Genomic DNA, 27,608 nt, shown 5'->3' on the forward strand with positions numbered 1-27,608 from the left:
CACATGTTGCTTCTCAGGAGTCCTGGCCCTTGATGTTATGTATTTGTTTCTCTGTTATGACTTGCATTGTTTTACATTTTGCCAAATATCATGAATGACTGACTGACTGAATGAATGAATGAATGAATGAATGAACAGTATTGACCAGGCACATTGTGCCATATACAAAGAAAAAGGCAAAGCTTGGCAAGGTATAGCTAAGGGCCTCAAGGGCATTTATAATAGGATAAGTCCTTTTGTAGCTTTGTTCACTGATTGGAATGTCTGCTGGAGTATTTCTGCTTTTGCTTTTGCTTTTTTTCCTTATGGCACAGATGTCTATAAACTAACTGCCAATGAATGAAGATTACCTAATCCCCTTTTATCCCTGTTGTGTAACCATGGCCTTGGAGGATTTATCTGAATGCTAATGAAACAGCACAGCAAGCTACAACTAATTGTGTCTGGGCACATAAAAATTTAAGCCAGTGGTGAATTGAATAATATTAGCACTCAACATGTGCACCTGGTAGACAGGACAGAGGACCTCACCTAATAATGCACAAGCCAGTGGCCTGGCTGGGAGATCCTTCTCAGCTGGCTGCTTTCTGTGCCTCATTGGCTGGTAGAAGATAAAGAGATGAATTACAATCATGGAAAATTCATCTCATTCAACTTTTGATGTGCAAAGTTTGTGTGCTTCAATCATACAATTGCAAATCAAGTGGTGCATTATATTCTATTTGGATCAATTTAAGATGCAAGTGGGAATGTGTTACATATGTTACTCAAATCAATCAATTCTGTACCTGTAACTTAACACCTTCAAAATAAATCTTCACAATATATATTATGTAATCAAATGTTATTTTGTTATCTTGCTATTTTGCCAGAAAAAAGAAATAGCTCACTGGAAAAACAAATAAGATCTGTACCTAAAAAAAACCCCAACCAAAACAACAAAACACAAAACAAGCAAATATCAACTACTACTAGAAACAGATTCCAGAATGAGGTTTACTCATCATGTCAACGAGAGTTTATCATGACTTCGATTTAGTCACAATTTAAAGTCTGCCCAGGGAGGCAGCATACTGCATATAATATGTGATCTACAGTAGCATACTGAACTGATGGTATCACAAACTATTTTATTTAGAGGAGTTGAGAAAGGCCGAGTTACAATATCCTAGCACACATCCTATTATGCTCTTAAGTCAAATGCTAGGCAAATAATCTGCATTCCACTGAATTGCAGGAAGGGATCTACAGTCTGATGTAATCACTGCAGTCAAATTTTCTCTAATATCGATAGTTGAGCAGTATAGATCTATGCACACTCACTGCTTGATGAAGTGGAACTCTGAATGTCAGGTTGGCATCGTGAAGAAATGAGTAGGCATACTGGTCCTGCACATAGAAGGTGGATGATACAAACTTACAATTTTGTATGAATCAATGATCCTTAGCCATTGTTTATTGTCAAATGTGACATAGAATGCATGACACAGATCAGCAAAATGACACTGACAAAAATGTCAAATTTAAAGAAACCAACACTTATTGCATCATTTTCACTCTTTTAACCCGCTGAGGATGGTTTGATTTTGCCACAACACGCATTTTCCATAGACACTTGCCCGAGTATACTCTGGACTCGTCCTCAACGGGTTAATAGCACAAACACGTAAAAACACACATAGGAAAAATAGAGCGCAGTTCCACACATCCCCGATTACTGGACTTAGCAAAAGGCAATGGGTCACATACTGTAAGACTTCAAATATTTTATTGAAAGTAGTTGGCAAGTTAGTGGCTTTAGCAAATCCAGTTTCATGTAAGATGCCTCAATGGACAGAAAAAAAAAAAATTATTCTTGGCCCAAAGCAAATTTTCTAGTCACTAGTCTTCCGGTCTGTGGCAGGCTGTTGATGAGAATGGAGATGTGGACTTGGAACCTTCTAACACTGTGTTTGATTCTACGAACTGTGACTGAGAATATTCACTCACCTCGGCTATACATGACAGAATAATGAGACACAGCTTCGTGTTGTTCAATCTCTCTTCATCTGTGGATATCAAGGGGAAATACAGTCATTTATGTCATAGTGGATCCGTCAAATGCTTTGCTTCAATAACCCCATATAGCCTGGGCTATTCTGAAATAGTTCACAGCCATCAATTGCATGGTCATGGTGAAAATCTGCTCACATGTGCCCATCACACAATCTCCAAGAATTTTCCCAAAACATGGTCATTTTCTCTGCATCATGCTAATCAATTTACGCATATTTTTTCTGCGTCAGATTTTAAGCTCCAAACAGCTAATTAACCTAACTGGGGGGGGGGGGGGGGGGGGGGGGGGGGGGGGGGGGGGGGGGGGGGGGGGGGGGGGGGGAACCACTGTCACCGAAAATGGCAGTTTCCAATGACTTTTGTGTGTACAATGTATGGGTTTTACAAGAAGTGCTAAATGAATGTTTTTCCCTGGTTTTTCTTTGACATCTTTTTTGGTAATCATCAACTATTTTAGCAAAAAAAAAAAGACCATGACAATTTCATTAAATATTCTTTGAAGTATTATGAACAAATTCATGTGAAAAGAATTGCAATATGAAAATGAATTTCTCACATATTCTATTGTTTTTGTTTTTGTTTATCTATGTATTTCACTGTTCTGATTCATGCATTTCCCTGTTTTTATTGTCATACCTTTAAGATCCTGCATAATGATGGAGCAGTAGCTGAGGAAGGTGACCAGGATGTTGGTGGAGCCTGATGTGTTACCACCCACTGCTGGGACTGGGGTCTGCAGATCTGGAAACAAATAAACAGTGAAAAATTGATGAATTAAAGCCCTCTGATTTACAAACCTTGTTTGCTATGCAGAAAACTCTGTAGGACAAAACAGAAAAAGCAGTAGGTTACAAGTTAGCAATACACACATGCTTTGATATTAAATTCATAAGCGTCACTTGAAATGTGAGATATGAGGAGGCTTATTACTCATACAGCAGGCCATACTTTCTCCTCGAAACAATCATTCATATTTTGCATCCATTATTTTCTGAACTCTGAACATAGCCAGTATCAAATTAAAACAAACAGTATTGGCATCTAAATTTATGAACAGAAATTTGTCCTGTCCGAGTATGAAATTCCATATGAAAAATTTCAAAATGTTATCACCAACAGTCAAGTTGCTGGTGTAATTTCACTACATCCTAGAGTCACACCTACCATTCCAGTCTATGTATTTTAAACTGCCAGTAGACCAAAGCACCACAAAGTTTAGAGAAACAAAGGAATTAACCAAGTAACAAGTTGTTGAATAGTTTGGGCAATTAAAACCAATTTTGACAGCATATATCTTTATTTTCTGCAATCAGGCTGATTCTATGAAACTGACCATTAAAAACATTATCTACACACCCTGGATTTCCTGTGCCCATATTTGTGAACACAATGAAACTATTTCACCCATTAATACATATCAGTGGAGGATTAGCACCTTGGTACTTAATGAAATAAAAATGAACACAATAAACAGGGGCGGATCCAGGAATTCCGTAAAGAGGGGGCGTGTTTACAAAATTAAAGGGGGGGCGCACGCACCCCTCCCCCCGTTTTTTTCTTTTTATTTCTTTTGTTTGAAAAAAAAATAAAGGGGGGGCGTGCGCCGGTTGCGGTCCTCCCTGGATCCGCCCCTGATAAAGGTTCCAACGCAACACAAATTGCACAAGTGAAAAAAAAAAAAATCAAATTTACTGTTAACTACACTCGGAACCGCTGGCGCTGGAGGGGTGGTTGGTGTTGAGGGAGGACTGCCTGTTGTATCCGTGTGATTCTGCCAACAGGAGGAAAAGAATTAAAAACTACAACAACTTTTGAGATGAGAGCATGACACTGGAGAAATATGACTTGTAAAGGATTGCAGATTGTGAAGGCATGACAATTATACTCTCCAACAAGACAGTATAGCTTATTTATGAAACTTTGTTTCACTTCTAACAGTGTGTTGCTTGAAAAAATATGAGAAAGAGTACATCTACTTGTCTTAACCATCAATAGAGGCAGCATGAGCACAAAAACATCCAATGTATGTCCCAGTGATAACACACAAGATATCACATTATGGTAAGTCTTAAGAATATAATAGTATGAAATAATTATTTCATGATGGTATATATCATCCATTCTATCTCTGGTCCATTGTTTCCTGCAGCAACAAGAAAATCTAAAAGATCATAGGCAGTGGATGGAGTAAAGAACCTGACATGAATGGAGAGCTTTTGATGTGATGACTCCATCCAAAGAGTGGAAGAACTTACATGTGAGAGTACTGTGATGAAGTTTCTGTTGAGATGGACGGCTTCGTAGAGAGCAAGCAAGTTTGCGTTGTTGGGATCTCTTCTGCACACAGCAAGAAAATATGACAACGATGAAGAGTTTATCTATCACACCGCATCATACACAACATCAAGCTATGTCAACAGTTCAAACTGTCATCCTATTACTATAGACAGTTATTGAGTAGTCAGTACAGTTTTGCATGACTAATTTGTTGACTGGTTTAAGACAACTTTAGGCAAATGAAGGCTCTCAAAGTCTGCCATGAGTTACTTTTCACAAAACAGCAGCTGAAAACAAAAGTCTTGTTGTTTAGCATGGAAGGGATTCCACAGCAACTTAATACAAACTCAAACAAAGTAATGTCTGTGCAGCAGCCAGTCTGTATCTCTACAGACACACTGCAAATAATGGAGTGCAATATACAGAACTTATGAACATTCATTGCCTCTTTTGTTAATTACTGTATCTATTACGTTGATTGTCAATTATATTTGTTAGTCATTTGTTTATATATTGTATCCGAATTGTACAGCACATAGAGAAGCATGTGCTTATTATGTGCTTTATGAATGTAGTATTATTATTATATTATGACGAATCAGGTAAAATTCAAACAGAATTGGGCACAGCAATGAATTATTAGAGGCAGCAGTCAAATCTGCGATGTGTTGAGGAAAACTTTCAATATATTTTGGACATGGTTTTTCTTCTTTTTTTAAAACCCTTTTCTGGTGATTGAGATGATATATCTAACATTAAGACATAACATGAATTCTTCTTTCCAAATCATAAAGCTGAACCAAAAGGAGAACAGAAAATCAACAACTGGTATATAATTTAAGTAAAAAGTGAATATAGAGTTATTCACACTTGCACCCAATTTGAAAAGTATCCCCTTATTACTATTCTATTGAATTGAATTGAATTGAATTTATTTATTCAGCATAAAAACAACAGAGAAAGACAATGATGAGCAATCATGACAGACACAGAGAAAAAAACATAACTTTGGAATACATAAAGCTGAAGGGAAGCAGCCAACGAGGAATTAAATTTCCTTAAAATCTGGCCGACCCAGAAAATCCATTAAAAAAAATGCATTGGTGGTAAATTTTTCATATCTATAAAAAAAAAAAAAAAATGAGATGAACAGATATACCGTTGCAAGACAAAACAAAGCAATACAGCATGATATACAATACACTACATTTACATTACAAAGACAATACGAATAAAGTGAGTTACGATCATTAGATAGAATACATGTATTGCCAGTCAAGCATGTCAAAAACTTAGGAATTATAATTTTGTATAAAATTCTCCTTAAGTTTACGTTTGAATACATTAAAAGAGGTAACTTTACGAATATCATCTGGTATTGAGTTCCATATAAGCGGACCTTGATAAAACACAGATTTCTGAAATAATGATGTTCTTACTTTTGGGATATGAAAATTCTTAGCGTTTCTGGTATAATATAAATGAATATTGCAATTTAAGGTGAAATAATGCATCAGAGAATCGGGTAAAAGCTTTCTATGCCATAGAAACATAAGATTGCCTAAAATATATTTATATCTGTCATACAACTTTAAAATCTTTTGGGAATTAAAAATTGGTGAAGTGTGAGCTAAATAAGTTGAATGGTTTATAACCCTTATTGCACGTTTTTGTAGTTTAAAAAGTCTGTCTATGTATATATTTGCAGCACTTCCCCAAACAGAAAGACCATATTCAAAAAAAGGCGCAATAATTGCATTATATATCATTTTAAGAACAACAGTGGGTAAAAAGTTAAGTCGAAAAAGTATCCCAATATTTTTTGAAATTTTGTTGCATATAATATTTATGTGATCTTTCCAAGTCAATTTATTATCAATTGTGATTCCTAAAAATTGCAAAGACACTTCATGCTTAATTTCAGATCCTGCTAAATATATACTAATATCCTTGACATCAACATTTCTATTGGTGAATATCATAAAATGTGTTTTACTTGTATTTACTGATAATTTATTCATATATAACCATTCAGAAATTATACTTAGCTCATTATTGACTATGATTTGTAATGTTTGGGGATCATTATGAGATATAAAAATACTGGTGTCATCAGCAAATAATATATATCTAAAAACCTCAGACGTATTACATAAGTCATTCATATATAAAAGAAACAAAAGAGGTCCCAAGATTGACCCTTGGGGTACTCCACACTTCAATTCTTTAGATTTAGATTGAAAACCATCCACAACAACATATTGCACTCTGTCGGATAAATAACTGCGGAACAAATCTAAAACAACTCCTCTTATGCCATATAAATACATCTTACTAAGTAAAATATCATGATCAAGACTATCAAAAGCCTTACTCAAATCCAAAAATATGCCGATTAAAATTTCCTCATTTTCTATTGCACACATCACATTTTGAATAAAATTGATTAAAGCATGAGAAGTGGAGTGCCTCTCCCTAAAACCATATTGGTTTGAAGTGAATATATTGCACTCTTTGATAAAGGATAATAAACGAACATAAATGCATTTCTCAAAAATCTTTGAAAAAAGAGATAAAACAGATATCGGGCGGTAGTTACTTAAAATCTCTTGAGAACCTTTTTTAAAAACAGGTATTACACGTGCTATTTTCAGTTTATCTGGGAAGACACCAGCATCTAAACACTTATTGAATATTGCACACAGAGGTTCACATAAATAATCAATAACTCTTTTCAAAACACAAATTGCAATTCCATCTGAACCTGGGCTTGTATCATTCTTAAAATTCTTCACAATGTCAACAATCTCATCAGGAGATATTGGTTTAAAAAATGCAGATTTCTCATTTTTGATAATATATTTTACATTAGGTGACTTCTTATCATCATCGAACTTACGTTTCAAATCATAACCAACATTAACAAAATACTCACTAAAAACATCAGGAATTATATTCTTATCTGAAATCAATTCATTATCAACAATAATCTTATCAACACAGGATTTCTTTTTATGTTTTCCCAAAGCCCTATTAATAACTTTCCACGTTTTACTACTGTCACCATGTGCAGCCTGAAATTGAATCTTATAATACAGTTTTTTTGCCTGTTTAATTTTATTAACAACTTTGTTTTTAATTTTCTTATACACCCTTTTTCTATAATCAGTTGGATTTTTTAAATATAACTTATACAAACGGTTTTTCTTTTTTATAATTTTTCGAATTTCATCATTAAACCAAGGTGCACTTTTATTACTTTTGCTTTCCTTTAAATCAATGCGTTTTAAAGGAAAATATACATCATAATAATCTAAAAATACATTTATGAATTCATTATAACAATCATTGGCATTAGGAATTGTGATATTCCATTGGAAACTATTCAGATGCTGCGCGAATCTAATTATATTCATCTCACTGATTTCACGTTTATGAAAACATTTTTCTTTAAAAACAATAGAAATTTTATTACAAATACAATATATGGGAAAATGATCGCTTACATCACATAAAAAAAGCCCCGATGAAGATACATTCACACTATCCTCATTTGTAAATATATTGTCAATTAACGAAACCGAGTCTGGAGTAATCCTTGTAGGATATTTGATAAGAGGAAACATATTATGAACCAACAACATATCAAAAAACTCATTTACGTATTGCTCTCTATCTATTCTTAAGAGGTTAATATTGAAATCACCCATCAAATAAAACACTTTTTTCTCATTTTGCACAATTTGTAATACTTCACTTAAAGCTTTCATAAAATCTTCAACACATTGATTAGGTGGTCTATACATAACTCCAAATAAAATTCTTCGATGATTCATTTCAATTTCAGAAAATATACTTTCAATATAATTATTGTTTACATCCAAGTCAGTCCTTCGTTCAAAATTGACATCATTTTTTATATACAAACCAACTCCACCACCCCTCTTAAATCTACGACTATTTGCAAAGAAAGAATAATTATCAAGCCTGTACATATCAAGAGGTGAGTTAGCATTCAGCCATGTTTCAGAAATTCCTATTATAGTTGGTGCAATATCAATTGAAGTTAAAAATGAGTTTAAGTTATCAAAGTTGCGAGACATGCTCCTACAATTAAAATGAATACAAAAAAGGGGAGATTCATTTTCTTTTGCAATCATCTTAGAATGTAAAACGCTGTTAAAATCTTTGGTTGAATAGTAATACTGATCAGAGACATATTCGTTATCGCTAGCAGGAGAAATATATTCATGTAGTTTTTTAAGTTCAGGGTTCACGTGAGAAAACTGGCATTGGTTGACTATATCAGAAAAATACATTGAGCAACAAAACAAGACTCACTACACACAATTAAAATAACTTCAAGAACTAAGAACATACATGTACATAAGAGAGGGTGAGAGCAAAAAGAGAGTCTGCTCCTAAAGAGTGAATGAGGATGCATTAAGTATCAAGGAAATTTGATTAGGTTAACATATCATATGCGTATAGTAGATGTCAGTTTACGAAAATAACATATTTTGTTTAAAGCTTTTTCAATTCACTGACTGACCATATTCTCTTTCTCACAGTGGATCCATTGGTTGCTTTGACCAGCACGATGACTCTGCCATCACTGGACCATGCTGCACACAGTTTGTCGTTTCTTTCCACTTCTTCTTTTGCTTTGGTCAACAGGAGGCGATTTTCTGCTGTGAGATCTTCCTCAATCCCTACATGAGTACCTTTCAGTCTTCTCCGGCTTTTGATGACCGTGTCTCTGGTGCGGTAAGTGGTGAACTTGACTATGATGGCGCGTGGAGGTGGTTGTTTCCTTGCCCCTGGTCTTGAACTGGTGGTACGCGGGGCACCCACACGGTGAGACCTGTCAATCTCATGTCGCTGCAGCTTGATGTTCAGCTTCTCCGAGGCTAGATCAAGCATCACCTGGTCTGTATCCTCCTTTGGGTTTTCCGGGATGCCATATAGCCGCACGCAGTTACGACGCGAGTATTGATCAGCATCATTCATGTCTCGTTTGAGCTTGGCTATATCGGCTGAGTCAAGCTCGTGTTGTTTTTGCAGTGACGTGATGACACTCGCCTTTGATTTCACTTCAGCCTCCAATTCGATCACCTTGCCTTCCGCGATTTCAAGCTGTGTTTGAAGCTTTTGCATTTCGTTGCGGACTGCTTCCACAAGGGAAACTTTGAACAGCTCCTTGAACTGCTCACTGCTGAAGAATTCTCTGACCTCTTCACTTATCTGTTCACAGAATTCAGAAGCATCGACACCAGGGGGAGAAACAGATGAACACGATTTCTTTTGACCCCTGGTCCCTGGCATACCGATTGATGAGCAAGGCAATTCACCACACTGTAAACAATGCAAGTTGTTGAATAGCCCCTGAAGTAATCACCCCTTTCAGAAATACTTGGGGAGTCTCGGGATGCCTGGTGCTCTAACACCTTAACAAAAGAAGTGATCAGGGAAGAGTGCATTCACACAACACTGCGTGGGGAGACTGAATAGGTAGACACGTACGTAGTGTGCTGTACAAAGATCAGAGTCCAGTGTTCTATGACATACTGGATGGCAGCTGCTAACACAACTTAGTGAGCACGGGACTGAGGCAAAAAGACAGTGAAACTGAATCCAAATGAGAAATAAGAAAACTGAGCAAGTCTTTCCTTTCCTTGAACTTACATCCTCCCAGCTGGTACTACTTCATTCCAGAAGGTTCACCATTCAGTCATACAATACACAAATATCCAGAAGATGGGATTTCACCTCAGAAAATACGCAATTTGTGCCAGTTTGTGCCAGTAGCTCCTGTCTCCTTAATCTCCTCTATGCAAAAGAGCCTGGAACTTTTTTAATCATTTCCCATTTTGTTCAAATTTTCACTGATTCATTCTACATTTTGAAAACGGTAACTCAAGAGGAGAGTTCTAATTTCCACCAAACATTATTTGAGACAATTTCCTTTAAGTCAACGAATCTTACCACTCCCTCTCTTGATACTCACAGTGTAGCTCTCGTCGACTCTGTCTCATCTGAAACAAACATGTTTCCAACCTTTGGAAACAAAACAAAACAAAACAAAAGAAATTACAATTATTCAGTGTGAAGATGATCATGAACAAAATCACTGCCATGTTCTAACCTGTGATGTAATGGAAAATTAACACACTCAAATCAACAAACATCCAATCAATGTGAATCTGCCATCTGTTTATGATAACTGATGAACCACAAAAATGTATAAAGACAATTTTCTTTCTTTTTTTAATTTCTAGATATTCCTAAGCCAACCTCCTCCAGGAAAATGCAAGTGTGTCTGAGCAAATTATATTGCAGAAGTAATTCTGCTGTGAGAAATGCAATGATGTTAACCCTTTGCAACACATGCAGCAAAAATAATAGATATAGGTAGCATGTCTTGTTTCTTCCATCTACGAGGTGGTCAGAACAAAAAATGATTTAAGTAAATTCAAAAACTCTAATAACTCAATGCTTTCTCTTGTATTTTCCACTTTACACTAACCTAAAGACTCTTTTTGAAATTAGTTGGCAAAGAAAAACAAATTCAAAGACAAGCACAGGAAGCATGCGAAAACGGCAACAACAAAAAATCTGGCTTCAATACAATTTACAGAATCTTAAATACATACGAATGAGCTTCCTCATAAATATGCAAATTAGCTAATTGATATTCAAAATGTCGGGAAGTTATGTTGTATTGTTACTATATGTGAGTACACCATGCCGAGCAGTAGACGAATATCTAAATGTGTTTCAAATCACAAACAGAATAAATACATCCCATAACAGCTATGAAGGCATCAGAAAATCACAGGGGTAATTTGCATATCTTATGAATATTCATTTGTATCTGTCTCCCGGTAAAACACAAGCTGAAGTTACATTTTTAGCCATTCATGGTGTTTAAAAAAGTGAAAACACCTATACCAAATTACTATATTGTATAATTCTATAGTTGAAGGGACAATTAAACACAATCAATGCTATTCCACAAACAAAAATTGGGAAGCAGTCATTTTACTAACCGTGCCCATAATTTCATGTTTAAATATATATTGGATAGTACACATATTTCACTGATCCTTCTGGTTCAGAACAAATGATGAATTGCATATCATGTGATAGTTACATGAGATGTGCCAGCAGCTCATTGTTACGCATTGGTACATATGCAATCTGATGCATGCCCAGAAAGATCCACAGCATGTTACAGTTCATAATTTGCATAGGGAGAGCACAGACTTGTATGTCCTAACATGACAACAGTGCGGATTGATGCTATTGTGTATTCTATCTCTACTACCATCTGTTTCACATTACTGCATAGAAGGTCTTGTGATAAATATAAACTCATCTCTTTGAAATATTGTCACATACACACAAAACAGAATCAAAATACAAAAGAAAGATGTATCTTAAAAAACAATTTTACAATGACTTCAACTATCTCTCTCCTGCTTTGTAAATAATAGAAAGTAAATCAAAGATTTGTGAACTATTGTAAAAGACGATATATATTTATATTTCGCAAATTGGAGCTGACAGCCTTTCATGCAGTATAATATATCATGCATATTGTGTAGGCAATAACTGTCGCGTGCATTTTAATTTCGCAAATGTCGCCGCTTGCAAAATTCGCGAAATTAAAATGCACCCAAACATTCCTCGTTTTACACTATGTGAGACCTGTCTGCCTCACTCACCATGGATGTAATGGATGAGAACCAACCACTCCCCTGCTCCTCTTCTTGCTTAGCCTTGTATCTTCTGCAACACAATACAAAAAGCAGCATCATGTCAGATGACAGAGCACAATTCACTCTTTCTTAAATATGTCACAAATCATACAAATCATCATGTCTGAACAATACAGATGCTGTGAAAACCTACAAGCTTGAGCCCTTTAAAATTTTCACTCACAGGATACTACACTTGTACATCAAAACTTCCTTTTCGTACCATCTGCGCTCCTATTAAAGAGCTCATGAATAATGCATTATAACATGCATAATATGTGGTAGAATTGTGCAAGTTTAGTTGAGCTCCATTGTGTATAGTCTGGTGAGAACACAAAGAGGCAGTATTTCAATACAAGACTATTGATTCTATGAACAAGCTATAAGCTCAGTGTGAACATTCTTACAACTTTGTAGATACCCTTATACATGTCTTCATCATTAAAGCCCAAACAAAGTTCTGGTAGGCCTGCAAAAGTTGTCAAATTTCGCTCCCAAATGTGAACGTATGCTTAGGAAATGTGCAGGATAACGATGTTTTTGCAAGATATTCGATGGGTAACAACGAAAATGCGAAATACAGTAAACCTCGGATAAGTCGACGTCGAGTGAGTCGAAAATCACTTAACTCGAAGCAAAATAAAAAGTCCCGATTTTTCCCTATGTATTTTCTCTAAGAAATATTTGGATAAGCCGAAGTACGAGAGTCGAATTTCGGCTGTGTCGAAGTAAAACATTCAGTCCCTTTTGTACAAAATACACGTAGTTTACATCACTTGAGCCGAAGAAGATTTGTCTGGCATTCTCATTACATTTAGAGGAGAACAAAAAATCGGCATGTCGCAGAACCCCGTCCCTGGCCTGCTGCAGGAAAGCATGCACACTCACCGTACCGCTCTGCACGCATGTCGAATACATACACATGTATACATATATACACACAGCACATCGATCCATATACTTTATCCATACACACAGCACATCCATACTTTATCCATGTCAAGCCAGAACTCCTTGGTCAACCAATCGCTGCTTTAATATTTTAGTGACAGGCCAAGTGGGCGGAGCTTGTTTGTGCGTGCCCGGCTGGCTGTATACTTTTGTTCAATGGAGGTGGGATGGGCCTGGGAGAGTGTTTGTCTCAGGGTAGGTCGACAGAGATTGCTAACTATGTTGCACCATAGACATAGCACATGCACATTGCCACATTAGCGCAGACATTCTCAGAACTACGTTTAACTACTAGTATTAATACAAATTCCATGTTCAATTTAGAACAAAATAAGAACATTATCTTCAAAAACAGACAAATTTGAATGCAAACACACACACGCACGCACATACACACACACACACACATGCATGCAAATGTACTATAATACATGTACATAACTGTGAGTCGGAAAAAAAAAATCGACTCTCGCGAGAGTCGAATTTCACTTAAGTCGACGCATTTTTGTCAGTCCCGAGAGCTTCGACTCATGCGAGGTTTACTGTATTAACCAAAAAGGTTCAGTCTCAGAACTTACCCGCACGGGGTCAGGCTAAACTCGGACTTGGGGATAACTCGGCTTCGCTTTGACGGCGGGATGAGTTGTAATGGTTGTCCCTCTGATTGTACAGTGTTGTCCTATGGGAGCCGCCTGTATAAACTAGCGCTTCGTGTTCTGGCTACTCGCAGTAATGGTCCGAGTTGCTACAACGCGCGCATCCAAAACCTCTTTTGCGCGCAAGCAAAATTAGTGTGCGCCTATCAAGCACCTCTAAAACAATCAAAGGCCCTTGATAAACAACAACAAAAACTCCAAAGACCGCGCGTCTCAGCAACTGAGGACCGCGCGCTGTCATTTTTGTTTCAAGTGTTTTGTACAGGATTACGTTAGCACGCACTTTCCTGTCCATTCAGTTAGGCCTCATTTGGTACTTTGCAGTGGCCAGTAGAATGTGGCGATCACTTACTGCGTGTGAATTGTCTGAAGTAGGGTCGAATTTTTCCCGAGACCGAGTTAGTCTGGAGCCTTCTGGAATAAAAGTCGGTTTTCCTACTATTATTATTTTTCTCAAAATACTCCAAATCGACTCATCATTCCGGCAAACCGCGTCAGCCAGGTAAGTTTCTTCGTGGACTCTTTCGATATATTGCAAGTAAAAATGAAATGGTGCTAGACGGGTTCTCCAGCACTTACCGAAACTTAGTTTTCACTTTAATGAATTGTAATGGCTACTGTCAGAATCTGCTGTGAAGTTGTATGGTCTGCTATACAGTAGAACCAGCAAGATACGACTTCTTGAGGCTTCACACCAAAAGGCATAGAGGACCAAAAAATGTATCTTTGCTTACTACCATTATGCACCAATACATTGTACTCACTTGTTGAAATCTCCCAGGATGTTTGATATTACATGTCCCAATCCCTGTCAAAGGAGAGAACAAGACACAGAAGCTGGTGATGACAATCAGGAAGTCAATGACAAGAGAAAAATGTGGAAACTAGAAAAGCACTCATGGAGTGCACATTTCTGCCAAGCAGCTCATTTCTACCCGTTATACATGCAGTTCCAAATATCCCAATATAGAAGCCTTTGGTTTATGTCATCAGCTTCCAGTATGCCAGCGCCTTGCCCGAACAGAGCACGCACTTTAGAGTGCATATGCAAACCTCATAAAGCCTCACCTATAAGTTCACTGACGCTATCTGCCAAAAGATTAAAAATCCATAAGATTCCAAGATCACTACCAAAATTTAATCATCTGTTCCTTGTTGTTACTAAAATTTAATCATCTGTTCCTTGTGTGATTAACAACTTTTCCTGCAAGTTTCATTCAAATCCATTCACAATTTTTTGAGTTATTTTACAAACAGACAAACCAATGCCGATGAAAACATAACCTCCTCCTTCCTTTGGCATAGGTAATAATGATAGCAAAATGAGATGGAAATGCTGTCAATTACACTGAAGACTATGAAAAAGATGACAACAGACAAATGCAATGACTACATCAACAAACAAGGACATGAGAATGAAGACATAGTTCATGATGACAACACAGATGCTAGTGATGGAGAGGACAATAATGGCACAATATAAAAATGAAAACGGTGACAAAGAAGACAATGCAACTAAGGGAAAGAGATTGAAAGAAAACGATGGAAACACTGAAATAGAAAAGGTGAAAACAGCATGAAGTCTTGCGCCAGAATTATTCAGTTCATTAAATATGTAAAGAAAACACCAATGCTCCAATCACAATACAGTAGAGTTTGTAGAATATCATTGCACAGTGTTCTAATGCCTGAGCCTTTGCTTATTTCATATCACAGTGTTCCTTTCACAAGGAATTTAAGAGGAAAAAAGAAATGCTAAATAACTTCAAATGTGTTGCAAAAAAGTGCTTTGTGTGGTTATTGCAACCTTGACAATTACATGGTAGGTAAATAATAGGATTACTTACATTCAAAGCTAGCTCATCATCCAGAATTGACAGCTTCACTATGTATGGATTGGCAGACTGTGTACAAAGGATGAAATTCATGAATAATGCTCAACATTTGTTTGCAAAGTAGTTAGAGTAAGTAATATCTAACAAGCCATTCTGCGTCTATTGACACCCCAATCATTGCAGATTACAGAGCAATCCCCAAAAGTATTCTTTCTTCCCATAGTGTAATTTTTACCTATTAATCTGTTGATGCAAACATAAATCATTGCTTAATTAAGTCTGACATGAAAAAAAATTAGAGAAAAACTGAAGAATACAAGTTGAATGCACTTTTTGAATCTGTTGACACAAACATATATCATAAATCAATCTGGTTCGAAAAAAAAATATAAGAAAAATTAAGATTAAAAGTTGAATGCACTTTTAACACAAACAAGGTTTGCTGTCTATTGGCAATGCTAGTCAAGGTCAATGCTAAAAATAGAGGAGATACTTGGCTAAAAAGTGGTATTTTGATGTTTTGAAACTACCTCATATTTCCTGTAATTGACAAGTAGTGTGAGCAGAAGCAGGGCCTCGTAACCATGGTGATACCTCGCAACTGGATTGGCCAAGATCTGAAAGATGAAAGCTGAGTATCATTATTTGGACTTCAAACCAAAGTGAACATTTGATATAGTAGTATGCCAAGGGAAATCATACAAACCACATGAAACAAATATTATAACAGAACCTAAACAGCAAACTAATGCCTTAGAAATCTCTACAAATGACAAATTTTGGTCTTCACTTAAAGTTAAAAAAAAAGCATGGTTTGTTCGCACTAGAAAGTACTAGCCCTTATCTTGGGACATTCACTGCCACTTTCAACCTACTTGAAAGCAATAGGCAAACATGTTCATTTTCATATAATGGTTTCCCTGCAAGTACACAAACAATACATGGCATGAGATGTGTGTGTGTGTGTGTGTGTGTGTGTGAAAGAATTTGCCCCACCTAAGAAAAAAGATTTTTAACAATATTAATTTTGTTAAAGCCATACAACTTTTTCAGTGATCTAAACGACAGTATCCATGTGGTACTATGTACTTAAAGGGTGTGTACAGTTCTGGTTGAGGTGAGGATTTAGATTTTAATGTTTTGCAAGATATTCAGAAACCACTCTATGAGATATCAAAGAGCATGCAATTCTAAGGGGTATCAAAAGTTTATTTGATGAAAATCGGTTTTGAAATGGCTGAGATATCCAAAAAAAAGGTGAAACAAAGAGATCCTAATAAAAGGCGTGGCCTGTTGCCTTTCATTATTATCACTTTTTGGGATATCTCAGCCATTTGAAAACCAATTTTCATCAAATAAATGTCGAATCCTTCTTGAAATTACATGCTCTTTCATATTTCATAAGAGGTTTCTCATTACATTCTCACTTAGGAATGTTATAAACCGGAATCCCCAACCCAACCAGTACTGTACAGTCCCTTTAATGGTGACCATACTTTTAGAAATGATTAGCTGTTGATTTCTACTCTTACCTGTACGATGGACTCAAAGACACTATTCATCATTAAATACTCCAAAAGGGTGTTCTGGCTGACATTGTCTGCTACCTATGAACATAAAACAGAGGAGAAATTGAATTCAGTTCTTTTTTTTTCTGACAAATTAGCACTTCAAGGACATAAAGAACTTTCACATGCTCAATAACTGATTTAAATAAACTTGTTTTTTTTTCAAGGAAACCTCTTACTTGTCTAATATTTGTGTGTAAAGCATACAATGAAGCAGTTCTCAAAGGAACATATCATTATGACCTTGGCAGTATGGCTGCCTTATGACACTATTGAGTAACTGACATTCAAATCGTCACAACTTTTGAACAACACTTTCAATCTAGCGAAGACTTTCACAGTCTTGTTCCATTGCAGAAACTACTAAAATCACTTTAAAAGGCTACAATAAACTTTCACAGCCTGTATGTGATGGATATTTTTTTTTAATTCTTTTTTTTATGACAACTTCCAGGAAGGTTTTCAATATATAGTGCAAACTTAGCATGTAGCCATATCAGATGAGAATGAACAGATACCACATTAAAAGTGGAGCCCAGTTCACAAAAGAGTTTTTGCAATAATTGAATTTTTTCACTAACAACAGCAGCCATGGCAGCAGTGGAGCTATAGTCAATCTGAGACAAGTATTGATGATGTCATCACAGTAGCTGCAATTATTATAACAAACAATAATTGCATTAACAGATTAAAGTCATTGCACTTGAACTCACTGTGGATATGACGAGGAGCACTTTGAGGGAGAGGTTTTTGAGACTGACAGATTGGTCCCCTGTCAGGATGTTGTTTAGTCTCTCTATCAGCAACTATATCAAGAAAAAACACAAAAACATCAAAAACATTAGCTGTTAAACAAGCGATGGAAGCTATACACACAGAGAACTCTTATTTACTACCCATCACAACTGTGATACCAATTGCCTTCGCAGAGTCATCTCCCCCTGAACTGTCATTGACAATATGATCATCACGAACCATGTAAAACTGATTGTTGCCAAAGTCATTGGTTAGAAATAATCTTCAAAGCATCAATTGAAATGCATCACCCAGCATTCTTCTTTGTCTCTGTGACATGGTATGTCATACATTTCTTACATTCACTGGGCAGGCAAAGGTATAAATGATACAATAGTTGTTACTGACTGCAGCACTGCTACTGCACAGTCAATGATCGTATGATTCTTGATGATAAATCTCTTCCACAATATTTACTAACTGCTGTAGAGATATGCCACCAAATGAAGCACTGAGGACAAAGCATGTCATTAATTATACAAGGCATGCACTATCAAGTGTACGTATATCAAGGTTTGACATTATGTGTGACACATGTATCAAATCTCATCAATAGCAATATAAAATGTAAAAGCTACAAGTGTATTATTGTTTAAGGGTGAAAGGTCAAATCATGGTACCTGCATGACAAGCTCAGATGAGTCAAAGCCAATCAAAATGTTGATGACATCAAAACCATGGTCCACCATGGCCTTCTTGTACACACCTCGGATTAGGGCACATAATGTCTGCAAAGAAACACAAAACAAAAAACAAACCACATGACATTTAATGAGTCACAGATGCCACACACAAAGCTTCACTGAAGAGAGGCATACAATGGTACTACATTGCTGACACTGTCACATCAACTCAAATGACCCATCCTTGTACAATACGTATCTATCGATAAAATAACTAAAACTAAATTGCATGTTGTTGTGCTAATTTGAACCACATTCACAGTATGTTCTCAAAATATGATTTTTTTTTTTCCATAGCATGCAAGTGATGCATGAGGGGATACTCTAGAAGTGCTTTCTACCATGAACAAGCTATGAAGTGTACCTGTGAGAACTCATAGAGTTTGTGATAAGCACACTTCTTAGCCAACTGGAAAATGTATCCTGATTGTAACAGTTAAGAACAGAGATAACATACAATGATAATCAATGCTATTCGGTACTGTATAAATAACAAGGGTCTTCCTGTAAGACTTTCAATTGTCTCACTGTAGTCTGCTTGTCTAAACTATGGCCAAGTTTGGTAACATACAAACAGCTGGTAAATTATTGTCTTGTGCAGGCATTACAAAGGTTAGCCCTTGTGGTACTGAGAAAGAGGCATGTTAGGGAATATTACAAGTATAATAAAAAAGAAAGAAAGAAAAACAAACAGATTTGATGCATACGTTTATGTAAAGTACCTCTTTTTTATTTTTCCACATTTTCTGATGTGCAGAGTACTATGCATCCTATCAAACATAATTTCAATTTTAATTTTATACTGACCTGCAAAGCATTGACAACCCGGATAGGATACGATTCCTGAAGAGCAACCACACAGTGGTAGAACAGGGTGTTGATATTCTCCTGAAAAATAACAATGTCATGAATGCAGATAGGTTGCCTTTAAGATGCTTTCAAGGAAAATTTCATGGATGGTATTTGTTATATATTCCCTAATGAGAGGCATTACTATTACTTAAACTTGGAGACCAAAGTTATGATGTCTGCACTTGATTACAATTCCGAAGCTGTCTTTTTTTCGCAATGCGCATGCGCAGCATACATGTGTATGTTGGAGACGTGTCGATGCATGGCACATGATCTGTTGATCTGTTCTTCATACATAACAGTATTGACACACTTTTAACAAGCATGTCTAAATGCAGAATGCTCCAAACATAGATAAAACCAAATATGCCAACGTAGATTACCACATAAATTGTGACGTTTGGCGTATCTACTTGAGCATCTTCATGCTTTGTATCAAGTATGAATGAGTTCATAGAATATATATCAATTTAACCTTCTCAAGATTTTGCAATAAATTTACATTTCCACTGTCCAAACAAATTGGATCCATTGCAAATTAATGAAATGTTGATCAAAGAGTCTTAAAGCGTTAGTAAACTGCTCAAGGGAAATCTCATTCATAAATTTGCAATATATTTCTTATTGCAATATATCTCCTATCGCAATATCAATGTGTAAATTAGAGCTTTAAAGGCAGCCGATCGCCATCCCTAATGGTACGTAAACTCCGAACGACCGAAGTTTGTGTAATGCTACCACAGAGACAAGTTTTAGTGTATGTGTGTGCGTGTGTGTGTACGCATCATACACGAACATTGTCACCGCGAGCTGCGGTGATTGGAGGAGAGAGGCCAGAAGACGCTGCGGCGTGTGTGTGTGTGTGTGTGTGTGCGTGTGTGTGTACGCATCATACACAAATATTGTCACCGCGAGCTGCGGTGATTGGAGGAGAGAGGCTAGAAGACGCGTGGCTCTTTTGGCCTCTCTTCATGCGCATGCGCACTGAGAGTGTGCGTCCATTCGGAAGCTCTCGTGGCTCGCTGGGACAGCCATTTTGGTTTAGGAGATAAGCACAGGGAGCTCTCTTGTAGCCTACCGTATTTTCGCTGACCCATTGAGCCAGCGCTATTCTCATTCGGGGGTCACTACATTTGATACAGAATGGGGGAGGCAGCGTGTTGCGTTCGTCTCCGTGCCGCACAAACCACTCGCCACGACTGAGTGTCTTTAAAGTTGCTATTGACTTCCCTAATCAGGAAGAAAATTTGGTGGCAGAGCCAGGCCCAGCTAGGGCCATGAAACCAATCCTGGCCTACCAAAATGGTTATTGTTTTGCTTACCTTCAGACTCATCAGTTTGGCTGGACCAACATTTTCCAGTAGCTTCTCAATGTAGCTCACATTTGCCTGAAGAGAACCAATTGGAGATTTAAAAAGAAAATGTACTTTCAATGTCCCATATGATTACACGTAATAAACGATAGGCCCACTGCAAATACAGTAACCACTATTTGTTAGCTAATTGTTTTATCCCGGCAAATAATTATTAGTCGCCTTAACAGTAGGGAACTTTAATTCAGCTGCATTTGTTTGATGCAAAGGCTAATGATTCCATGCCAGTAATTAGCTAGGTGCTCTGCAAATGTGCAGCCACGGGGCAGTTGTTGGGCATACTTTTCAGTCTTCAAGCGAGAAACAAATCTTGTTCACACTAGAGAGGTGGTTGCTATTTGCATGTTCTGAATGACATGCTTTCTTTAACAATAATGGGGGATTGCTTGGGGCAAGGCTTTGTTAGATAAGTGGTCACTAAAACATATGGTTATATGTTTGAGATAGAATAAGAAAGAGATAGAGAAAGAAAGATGATGGACTCTCCACATACACTGTAATTGTGAATCTGGGGGGTGTTTCATCAACGCTTGTCAAGTTGTCGGCGCTGACCAATTTCAGCAAAATCCTTGGTTTTGATTGGCTGAGATACTCTGGTCACTGACTGTTACTATGGTGATTCAAGTTGTCAGCGCCGACAAACGTTGATGAAGCACCCCCCTGATCTTCTACTTCCATACTTTACATGCAACAGCATGCAGTAATTGCATAAAACATGTAAAAGCTAAATTTCAATATACTTGAGAACAAGTAAATCACAAATAGATATACTGTAAACTTGGCACTCTTCTTGCCTTGTTCATGAATTTTGTTGAAATCAAATCAGTACAACTACAATTTGTAATGAAAGCCTCAGGTGCAAGTTTCTTTATTTTGTTTCCCTCTACAAATAATATCTTTCTTTCATTTAATGAAAGCCTCTTGGCCAAGATCCTGAGGAGAGCAATATACAACACTTTTAATATGAAAGGATAATATCACTTGATAACTGACAGTGGTTTGGCACTTACTTTCAGCAGGAAAAACTCTTCCCAAAAGTTTGCATTGTCTCTTGAAGGATCTTTACCCTATTGAAAAGGATGACAAGATCAAACATTTATAATACATTTAGAAAGGACAGAAATATAAAATGGGTTACACTATTCTTAAGATATTAGATAGTAATTCACGAATCATGTTTTCCAGAATTTGTCTGGTTTGTGGACACTTGTGGACATGTATGTGATGTTGCTTAATAATGGTAAGACATATGTCGTCGTCTACAATTACAGTACATGGTTACTTTAAAAACAATGAACAAAAAGATGAGAAAAAAAAATCATATTACAAGTTACAATCAACATTCCAAAATCTTGCTCTCTTGTAAAGTACATACAGTCATACATCAATTACACAAATGACATTGCTTGAGAGATGATTTCCCTTCATTGTATACACTACAACTGCATATACCCATGTGCATTTTTCTTTATTCAAGAGTTGCAGTTTGAATTATCTTCTGAGCATTGTAGTTATTATATTTCTCAAAGCGCCATCTTTTTTTCTCTCTTTTTTTTTTGTTTGTTGTTGTTGTTGTTGTTGTCCAGGCCAGCTGTCAGAGGACATGATGAGATCAAAGTGGAAAAACAGTTTTAAATGTTTTTGTAACACTTTGGAAAGAATTAAACAACGAGTGATGCACGTCCATGCGTAGTATCAAATTCCATGGTTTGATAAAACCAGAGCATTACATTGATCCAAGTGCTAATGAGAATGTGTCTGCATACACTGTAACATGCACCTGACTATCTGCCACGTACTATTTGTATGCGAAACACTCTCCTTTTTCTATTGTCCCAGCATTGCATAATCCCATTCAATTAATGCAGTGTAGTTATTATCTATAGCTAAGCTGCACAGTCTGAAGACTTTTATCTTAAAGGGAAGCAGTCCTGAGATTTTCACTGTACTGATAATTAAGAAGAGTAATAAATATAACCTTTCACCAATTTATACGCGTGGACATTAAAAATTGTCTCCGTACGCGATTTTTAAAAAATAATTCCTGCAAGCGATTGTGTAAGAGCCTGCTGAAAGGTGCAACGTCATTGATGCCCTACTCTCAAGTTGACAGCCGTGCCTCAGAAAACCAATTTAAGTGTTCAAAATGATCATATCTGATTTTTTCATAAAATGTGACAATATGTGGTTTTATTATTTCAAACAAAATATTTCAAGCTTATTTATATATACAATTAATATAAAAATAAATAGTAAACATTTATTTATAAATAACTAGGGATGACGAGCAGAACACCGCTGGAAAGAGTTGTGCATCGATGACGTATGACTCTCCGCCAAGACTTGCTCATTTGCAGAGTCACACTTTTTCAACCGAAATGTACGAGCTTATTTGGTGATTTGAAAGTTTGTTTTTGATGAAAGTAGTTCATTGGAGGTACCAACAACAACATATTTTTTTAAATTTCGTGAGGACTGCGTCCCTTTAAAGTTGTTGACTAAATTTCCATCTGCTGAGAAAGATGCTTCAGAATGTAGAACACATGCAGGCAGCTTTTCTTGTTGATTGCACATGCAGCAATTTGTCAGGTTGAAGAGTTGTAATTCCAGTAGAAGCAGAAAGCTAGAAATGAGTACGTAAATGGCAGCATTAAGAATGTTGTTACAACTTACGACAATTATAATTGTATGAGCATTATCTTGGTTATGCACTTTGTTTTTGTATAGCACTCTGTTTTTCTCAAGGACAATCAAAGACTGGGATAGGCTTCCTCAACACATCATTGAACTGCCCTCTGTTGAGCAGTTCAAGAGAGCCATAGAAGCAAAGTAAGCATGGAAAAGTTTTTTTTTTTTTTTTTTTTTTTTTTTTTTTACTTGCACAATGAGCACAGGCTGTTACTATTTGAAAGAGCACAAAGCACAAACAGCATCCACTATCAGAAACTCCACACCACAAACCCTCATCCAATTGCTGAACAGGCTTTGATGAGAAGCATCGTAGAAGTAGAAGTAGAACTTTAAAATTTACCTCAAAAAATGAGTCATAGATGTGGAGGACTTTCTCCTTAAGCTCCATCTTGGAAGAGGAACCATGGCGCAGGAGCTGTCGATTTGGGCGAGGCATTTTGTGACTTGACAAGGTGAACACAGTCGATCTAGTATCAATCAAGTAATTCTGCACAAGATAAAAAGAAAATATGCAGACCTATTAATATCTAAACAAGAAATAAAATATGCAATTCATACAACGCTCATCCTTTAGTAATTGTGAGGCTTTTGCAAAGACAACTCTACATTTTACATTACATCCCTTTGATATAAACTACAGTCATTCAACAATGGTGCAGAACTACACACACATGCAAGCCAAAGCCCCTGTAATTTACTGTATTGTTAGTAGGATAGTAGATCCTATCTATTTTACGTGCTTTGTCTACTGTATGGGAGCTGCATGCGTGGACAGGCCCCTTCCTTAGCGCACAACTATTCCGCATCGTTCGCGTTTGAGGACGATAGCTACAAATTTCCGACATCGATCAGTGAACTTTTGGTTCTATTGAAATACTTCTATTGCCAGTATTGGAATCTTCAGCATTTTTCCTGTACATGTATGTGAGTGGGATTTCATAGAATTTCAGTCACGAAATGTGATTCAAACATGCATAAATATTAACTATTAGTATGACGAGGTGCGGGTCACTCAACTATAAATTTGAGGTAAAATGTGAATTTCTTCGTGTTTTTACATTTTTATGTCACGTTTTTTGCGATTTCGGTCCACACAAAGTTCTGTGAGGCTAATCTATGTGAAGTCTCGCGCGTACAGAATGTCATCATTAATACGCAAAAATGTGCGTGTCCGGTATGGTGTCCGGTAATACCACGCCTGCATATTCTGAGACACATGGGCTGGGGTACCTGTACCACAACAGCACAAGTCTATCTGTATCATGTCTAAATTATGGAATGATAACTCCACACGACAGCACAGCCACAGGATCAAATAGCCAAAAGGATCATACTTAAGGCCAAGTAAAAAAAGAAAGTAGTTTCTCGTCCGGGTTTTTTGAGCAAGGCGATGAGGGAGGTCCTTACTATTTGATATCTTACTATTTTTTCGAGAATTGTCAAAATGAAAGTAATATGTGTTTCTCGTCCGGTAATTCTGAGAAAAGTAACGAGAGAGGGCTTTACTATTTTCTATATCCAATTTATGAAATGAAATATCACTCTGTTAAGTGGTAGCTGTGTTATGAAAAACCAGGTCCCACGTGTATGTCTTGCCTGCACTCTCAAACATTTTCAAACAAATAGATATATGTACCATACTTGAAATGAAACTTCATGCATGCAGAAATACATTTGCTTTTTCTTTCCATTACAGATGTCAAGGGAAAATGACCATCTTAATACTGGTATTTAGTGTTGTAATGGCATTTCTGATACCAGTGTACTTGCAATTCTGATGTATTGTGCTATTAATTGAAACAGGTATAAAACATGTCTTTCAACAAATGTTCGACTGAAATAAATTCCATGATATTTTCAAAACACAGCTTTATTTATTATTGTGTTTGTGACATTTTGTGTCCACACAGCTGGTACAGTGTATGTATATGCATTTCTTCACAGTACAATTGTAGCACATTCAACTGGAAACTGGCTTGTACAATTGCAGATGGATGTCAAAATGATACGATTTATGGCATTATAGCATTAAACAAAGATGTTTCTTCATGTTCTAAAAAGACATTTGATAATCACTCATCATTTGGATGATGATTGTACAAGTGGAAACTCGATATAACGAGATGGTCGGGTACGAGTCGTGTTCCTCGTTATAGCCGATATCTCGTTATATCAGTAGAAATAAAAGAAGGCATAACATAAAGACATTAATTTGCACACGTGGGACTACCCATCATCTTTCAATCAATACTGATAACTTGCTAATGTGTGTGAGGTAATTACTCACCTTTATGGGTAAGAAGATTTTTTTTTTCCGCCAATGAAATCCGATATCAAGAATGTTTTTCTTATCAATTGTAGAATAGATGTTTGAATTTGTAAATCTACATAGCTTGCGATTGTGTGAAGATCGTCTGTGGATTGGTATGTGGTTATGGTATGGGTGTTGTGTGTGGAAAGCTTGAATATGGCCTGCACAATGCTGTGTGTGTGTGTGACATATTCTGTATGTACATTATGACTGCATATGTGTGTGTGTAGATGGGGAATTCCCTACGTAGAAAGCCAATCACAGCATCAGATTGCCTCACACTTGCTAAACGTCATGGTGATGTCATGTATACGGCCGTCCCACCACATTTTCTGCATGTATCAGTGCGCACACACACACACACACACACATACACGTACAACATGCGGTGCTAGCTGTAGAGTGAACTGTCATGAAGAAAATGTGTGTGTACAAGACAGTTTTTGGCGCATCGAGCTTTACAATCTCGGACCGTGATAGCACAGGCGAAGTTAAGCTTTACCCGAAGACATTTTGCTTTACCTCGCTATATCAGGTTTGATTGGCTATGTTTTTCTTTGTTTGGAAATCACAAAATTTATCTCGTTATAGCAGTTATTTCGTTATAGCCAATCTCGCTATAAGAGTAGCATTTTACATGGACTTGTGTGGAAGGAAATTTGGGACCGGGAAAATTTCCTCGTAATAACCGATATCTCGTTATAGCAGTGTTCGTTTTATATACCGAGCTTCCCCTGCCCTGTATACCACACTACAGATAGTAACTACAGATGTTACGATTCACGGCCGTGAATTTACGTCGTAAAGAAAAGTATCCCGCAGAAATACGATACAAACCAGAATCCGTGGAAAAGTTATTTATTTTGTAGATACACCCATTTTATAATTCCACATTTGCTGGAAAAGCGCACTCATTTTCTCTTCAAAATACATCGCCGTCAGATGCAACGTTACAGAGCAGAGTGTACGGGCCTCTACACATTTGAATGTGTTCATGCGTGCGATGGCCTGGGGACCCGATTTGGACAGCTAGCAAGTTACAGACACGGCCGAAAAAATAGTAAATATCAAAAAAGTCGATGCGGCAACTGAAAATCGATGCGGGCGGGGAGCGGGCTGGGACGGGATTTATGAATTTCTTGGTATTTTCAGCGCCATTTTGAAAATAGTAAATAGTAAAAAAATCGATGCGGCTGCCAAAATCGATGCGCGCGAGGACGAGAAACTGGTTTCTTTTTTTACTTGGCCTAATCATCAATTCACTACACAAAGGTAGAGACTACATACACATTCTGAAAGCTACTTTCACAAAATATTTTAAATGCATCTTCACTGACGGAAAAAAAAAAAATCCAAAGAGAAAACATACAACATCATTAACCTTAACGTTAGACATAACTACAACTAGAGTAATGTTAGACTGCAAAGTGCGTGCCTAGGGCCTACAATTGTGCGTACATTGTATATACGGGGTACAACTGCATGGCATGGGAGACTCGGGTCTCGGCAGGTCTTGTTATGTCTTGATATGAATGATGCACACCAACCTAGACAAGTTACAGTACGGTAGGCCCGCTAGATCATTACCACGAATAGTTAGGGAGGTGAGACGCCCTGATGAGGGGCTGGGTTTAGAGTCAAAAATAGTCACAAAACAGTGCCGTATACTTACGAAATCATCAAAAACCGCACGATCTACAGCAATACTTCTTCGAGAACACCACTGCATCTACGTGAACGCCCTGCTGCGTGCATGCAATACACGTCACATTTGGTGAAACTTGGTGAAAAGGAAAAAAAA

General features: G+C 37.0%; 2 protein-coding genes and 1 non-coding gene across 3 annotated transcripts in view; 1 reads left to right on the plus strand and 2 right to left on the minus strand.

The window, feature by feature from the left end:
* Positions 1-27,608, minus strand: part of LOC139715747 (armadillo-like helical domain-containing protein 3) — a 34,375-nt gene extending 6,767 nt beyond the window's left edge. The window contains exons 1-19 of the mRNA XM_071627296.1: positions 27,480-27,608; positions 23,837-23,983; positions 21,816-21,872; positions 20,755-20,820; positions 19,388-19,468; positions 18,518-18,625; positions 17,816-17,908; positions 17,067-17,141; positions 16,065-16,151; positions 15,547-15,603; positions 14,464-14,507; positions 12,060-12,123; positions 10,340-10,389; positions 4,311-4,392; positions 3,748-3,826; positions 2,692-2,796; positions 1,990-2,048; positions 1,324-1,389; positions 532-601 (exon numbers count right to left, since the gene is read on the minus strand). Of these exons, the coding sequence (XP_071483397.1) occupies positions 532-601; positions 1,324-1,389; positions 1,990-2,048; positions 2,692-2,796; positions 3,748-3,826; positions 4,311-4,392; positions 10,340-10,389; positions 12,060-12,123; positions 14,464-14,507; positions 15,547-15,603; positions 16,065-16,151; positions 17,067-17,141; positions 17,816-17,908; positions 18,518-18,625; positions 19,388-19,468; positions 20,755-20,820; positions 21,816-21,872; positions 23,837-23,983; positions 27,480-27,536 (1,447 nt within the window). The 5' untranslated portion in view covers positions 27,537-27,608. The remainder of the gene's footprint in view (positions 1-531; positions 602-1,323; positions 1,390-1,989; positions 2,049-2,691; positions 2,797-3,747; positions 3,827-4,310; positions 4,393-10,339; positions 10,390-12,059; positions 12,124-14,463; positions 14,508-15,546; positions 15,604-16,064; positions 16,152-17,066; positions 17,142-17,815; positions 17,909-18,517; positions 18,626-19,387; positions 19,469-20,754; positions 20,821-21,815; positions 21,873-23,836; positions 23,984-27,479) is intronic.
* LOC139715748 (uncharacterized) lies at positions 8,857-9,713 on the minus strand. The gene has a single exon (XM_071627298.1). It carries the CDS (start codon positions 9,655-9,657, stop codon positions 8,857-8,859), a length of 801 nt encoding a protein of 266 aa, XP_071483399.1. The 5' UTR covers positions 9,658-9,713.
* Positions 11,436-11,538, plus strand: LOC139715764 (small nucleolar RNA U13). The gene has a single exon (XR_011709865.1). It is a non-coding gene; the product is annotated as a small nucleolar RNA U13 (small nucleolar RNA).

This window comes from Diadema antillarum, unplaced genomic scaffold (genome assembly GCF_040938485.1).
Source record: "Diadema antillarum isolate AM-2024a unplaced genomic scaffold, OU_Dant_1.0 scf00000054, whole genome shotgun sequence".
Lineage (NCBI taxonomy): Eukaryota > Metazoa > Echinodermata > Echinoidea > Diadematoida > Diadematidae > Diadema > Diadema antillarum.

Bases quoted from the DNA above. Each gene is read 5' to 3' on its own strand.
- LOC139715748 (XM_071627298.1), bottom strand. From the start codon at position 9,657: ATGCCAGGGACCAGGGGTCAAAAGAAATCGTGTTCATCTGTTTCTCCC.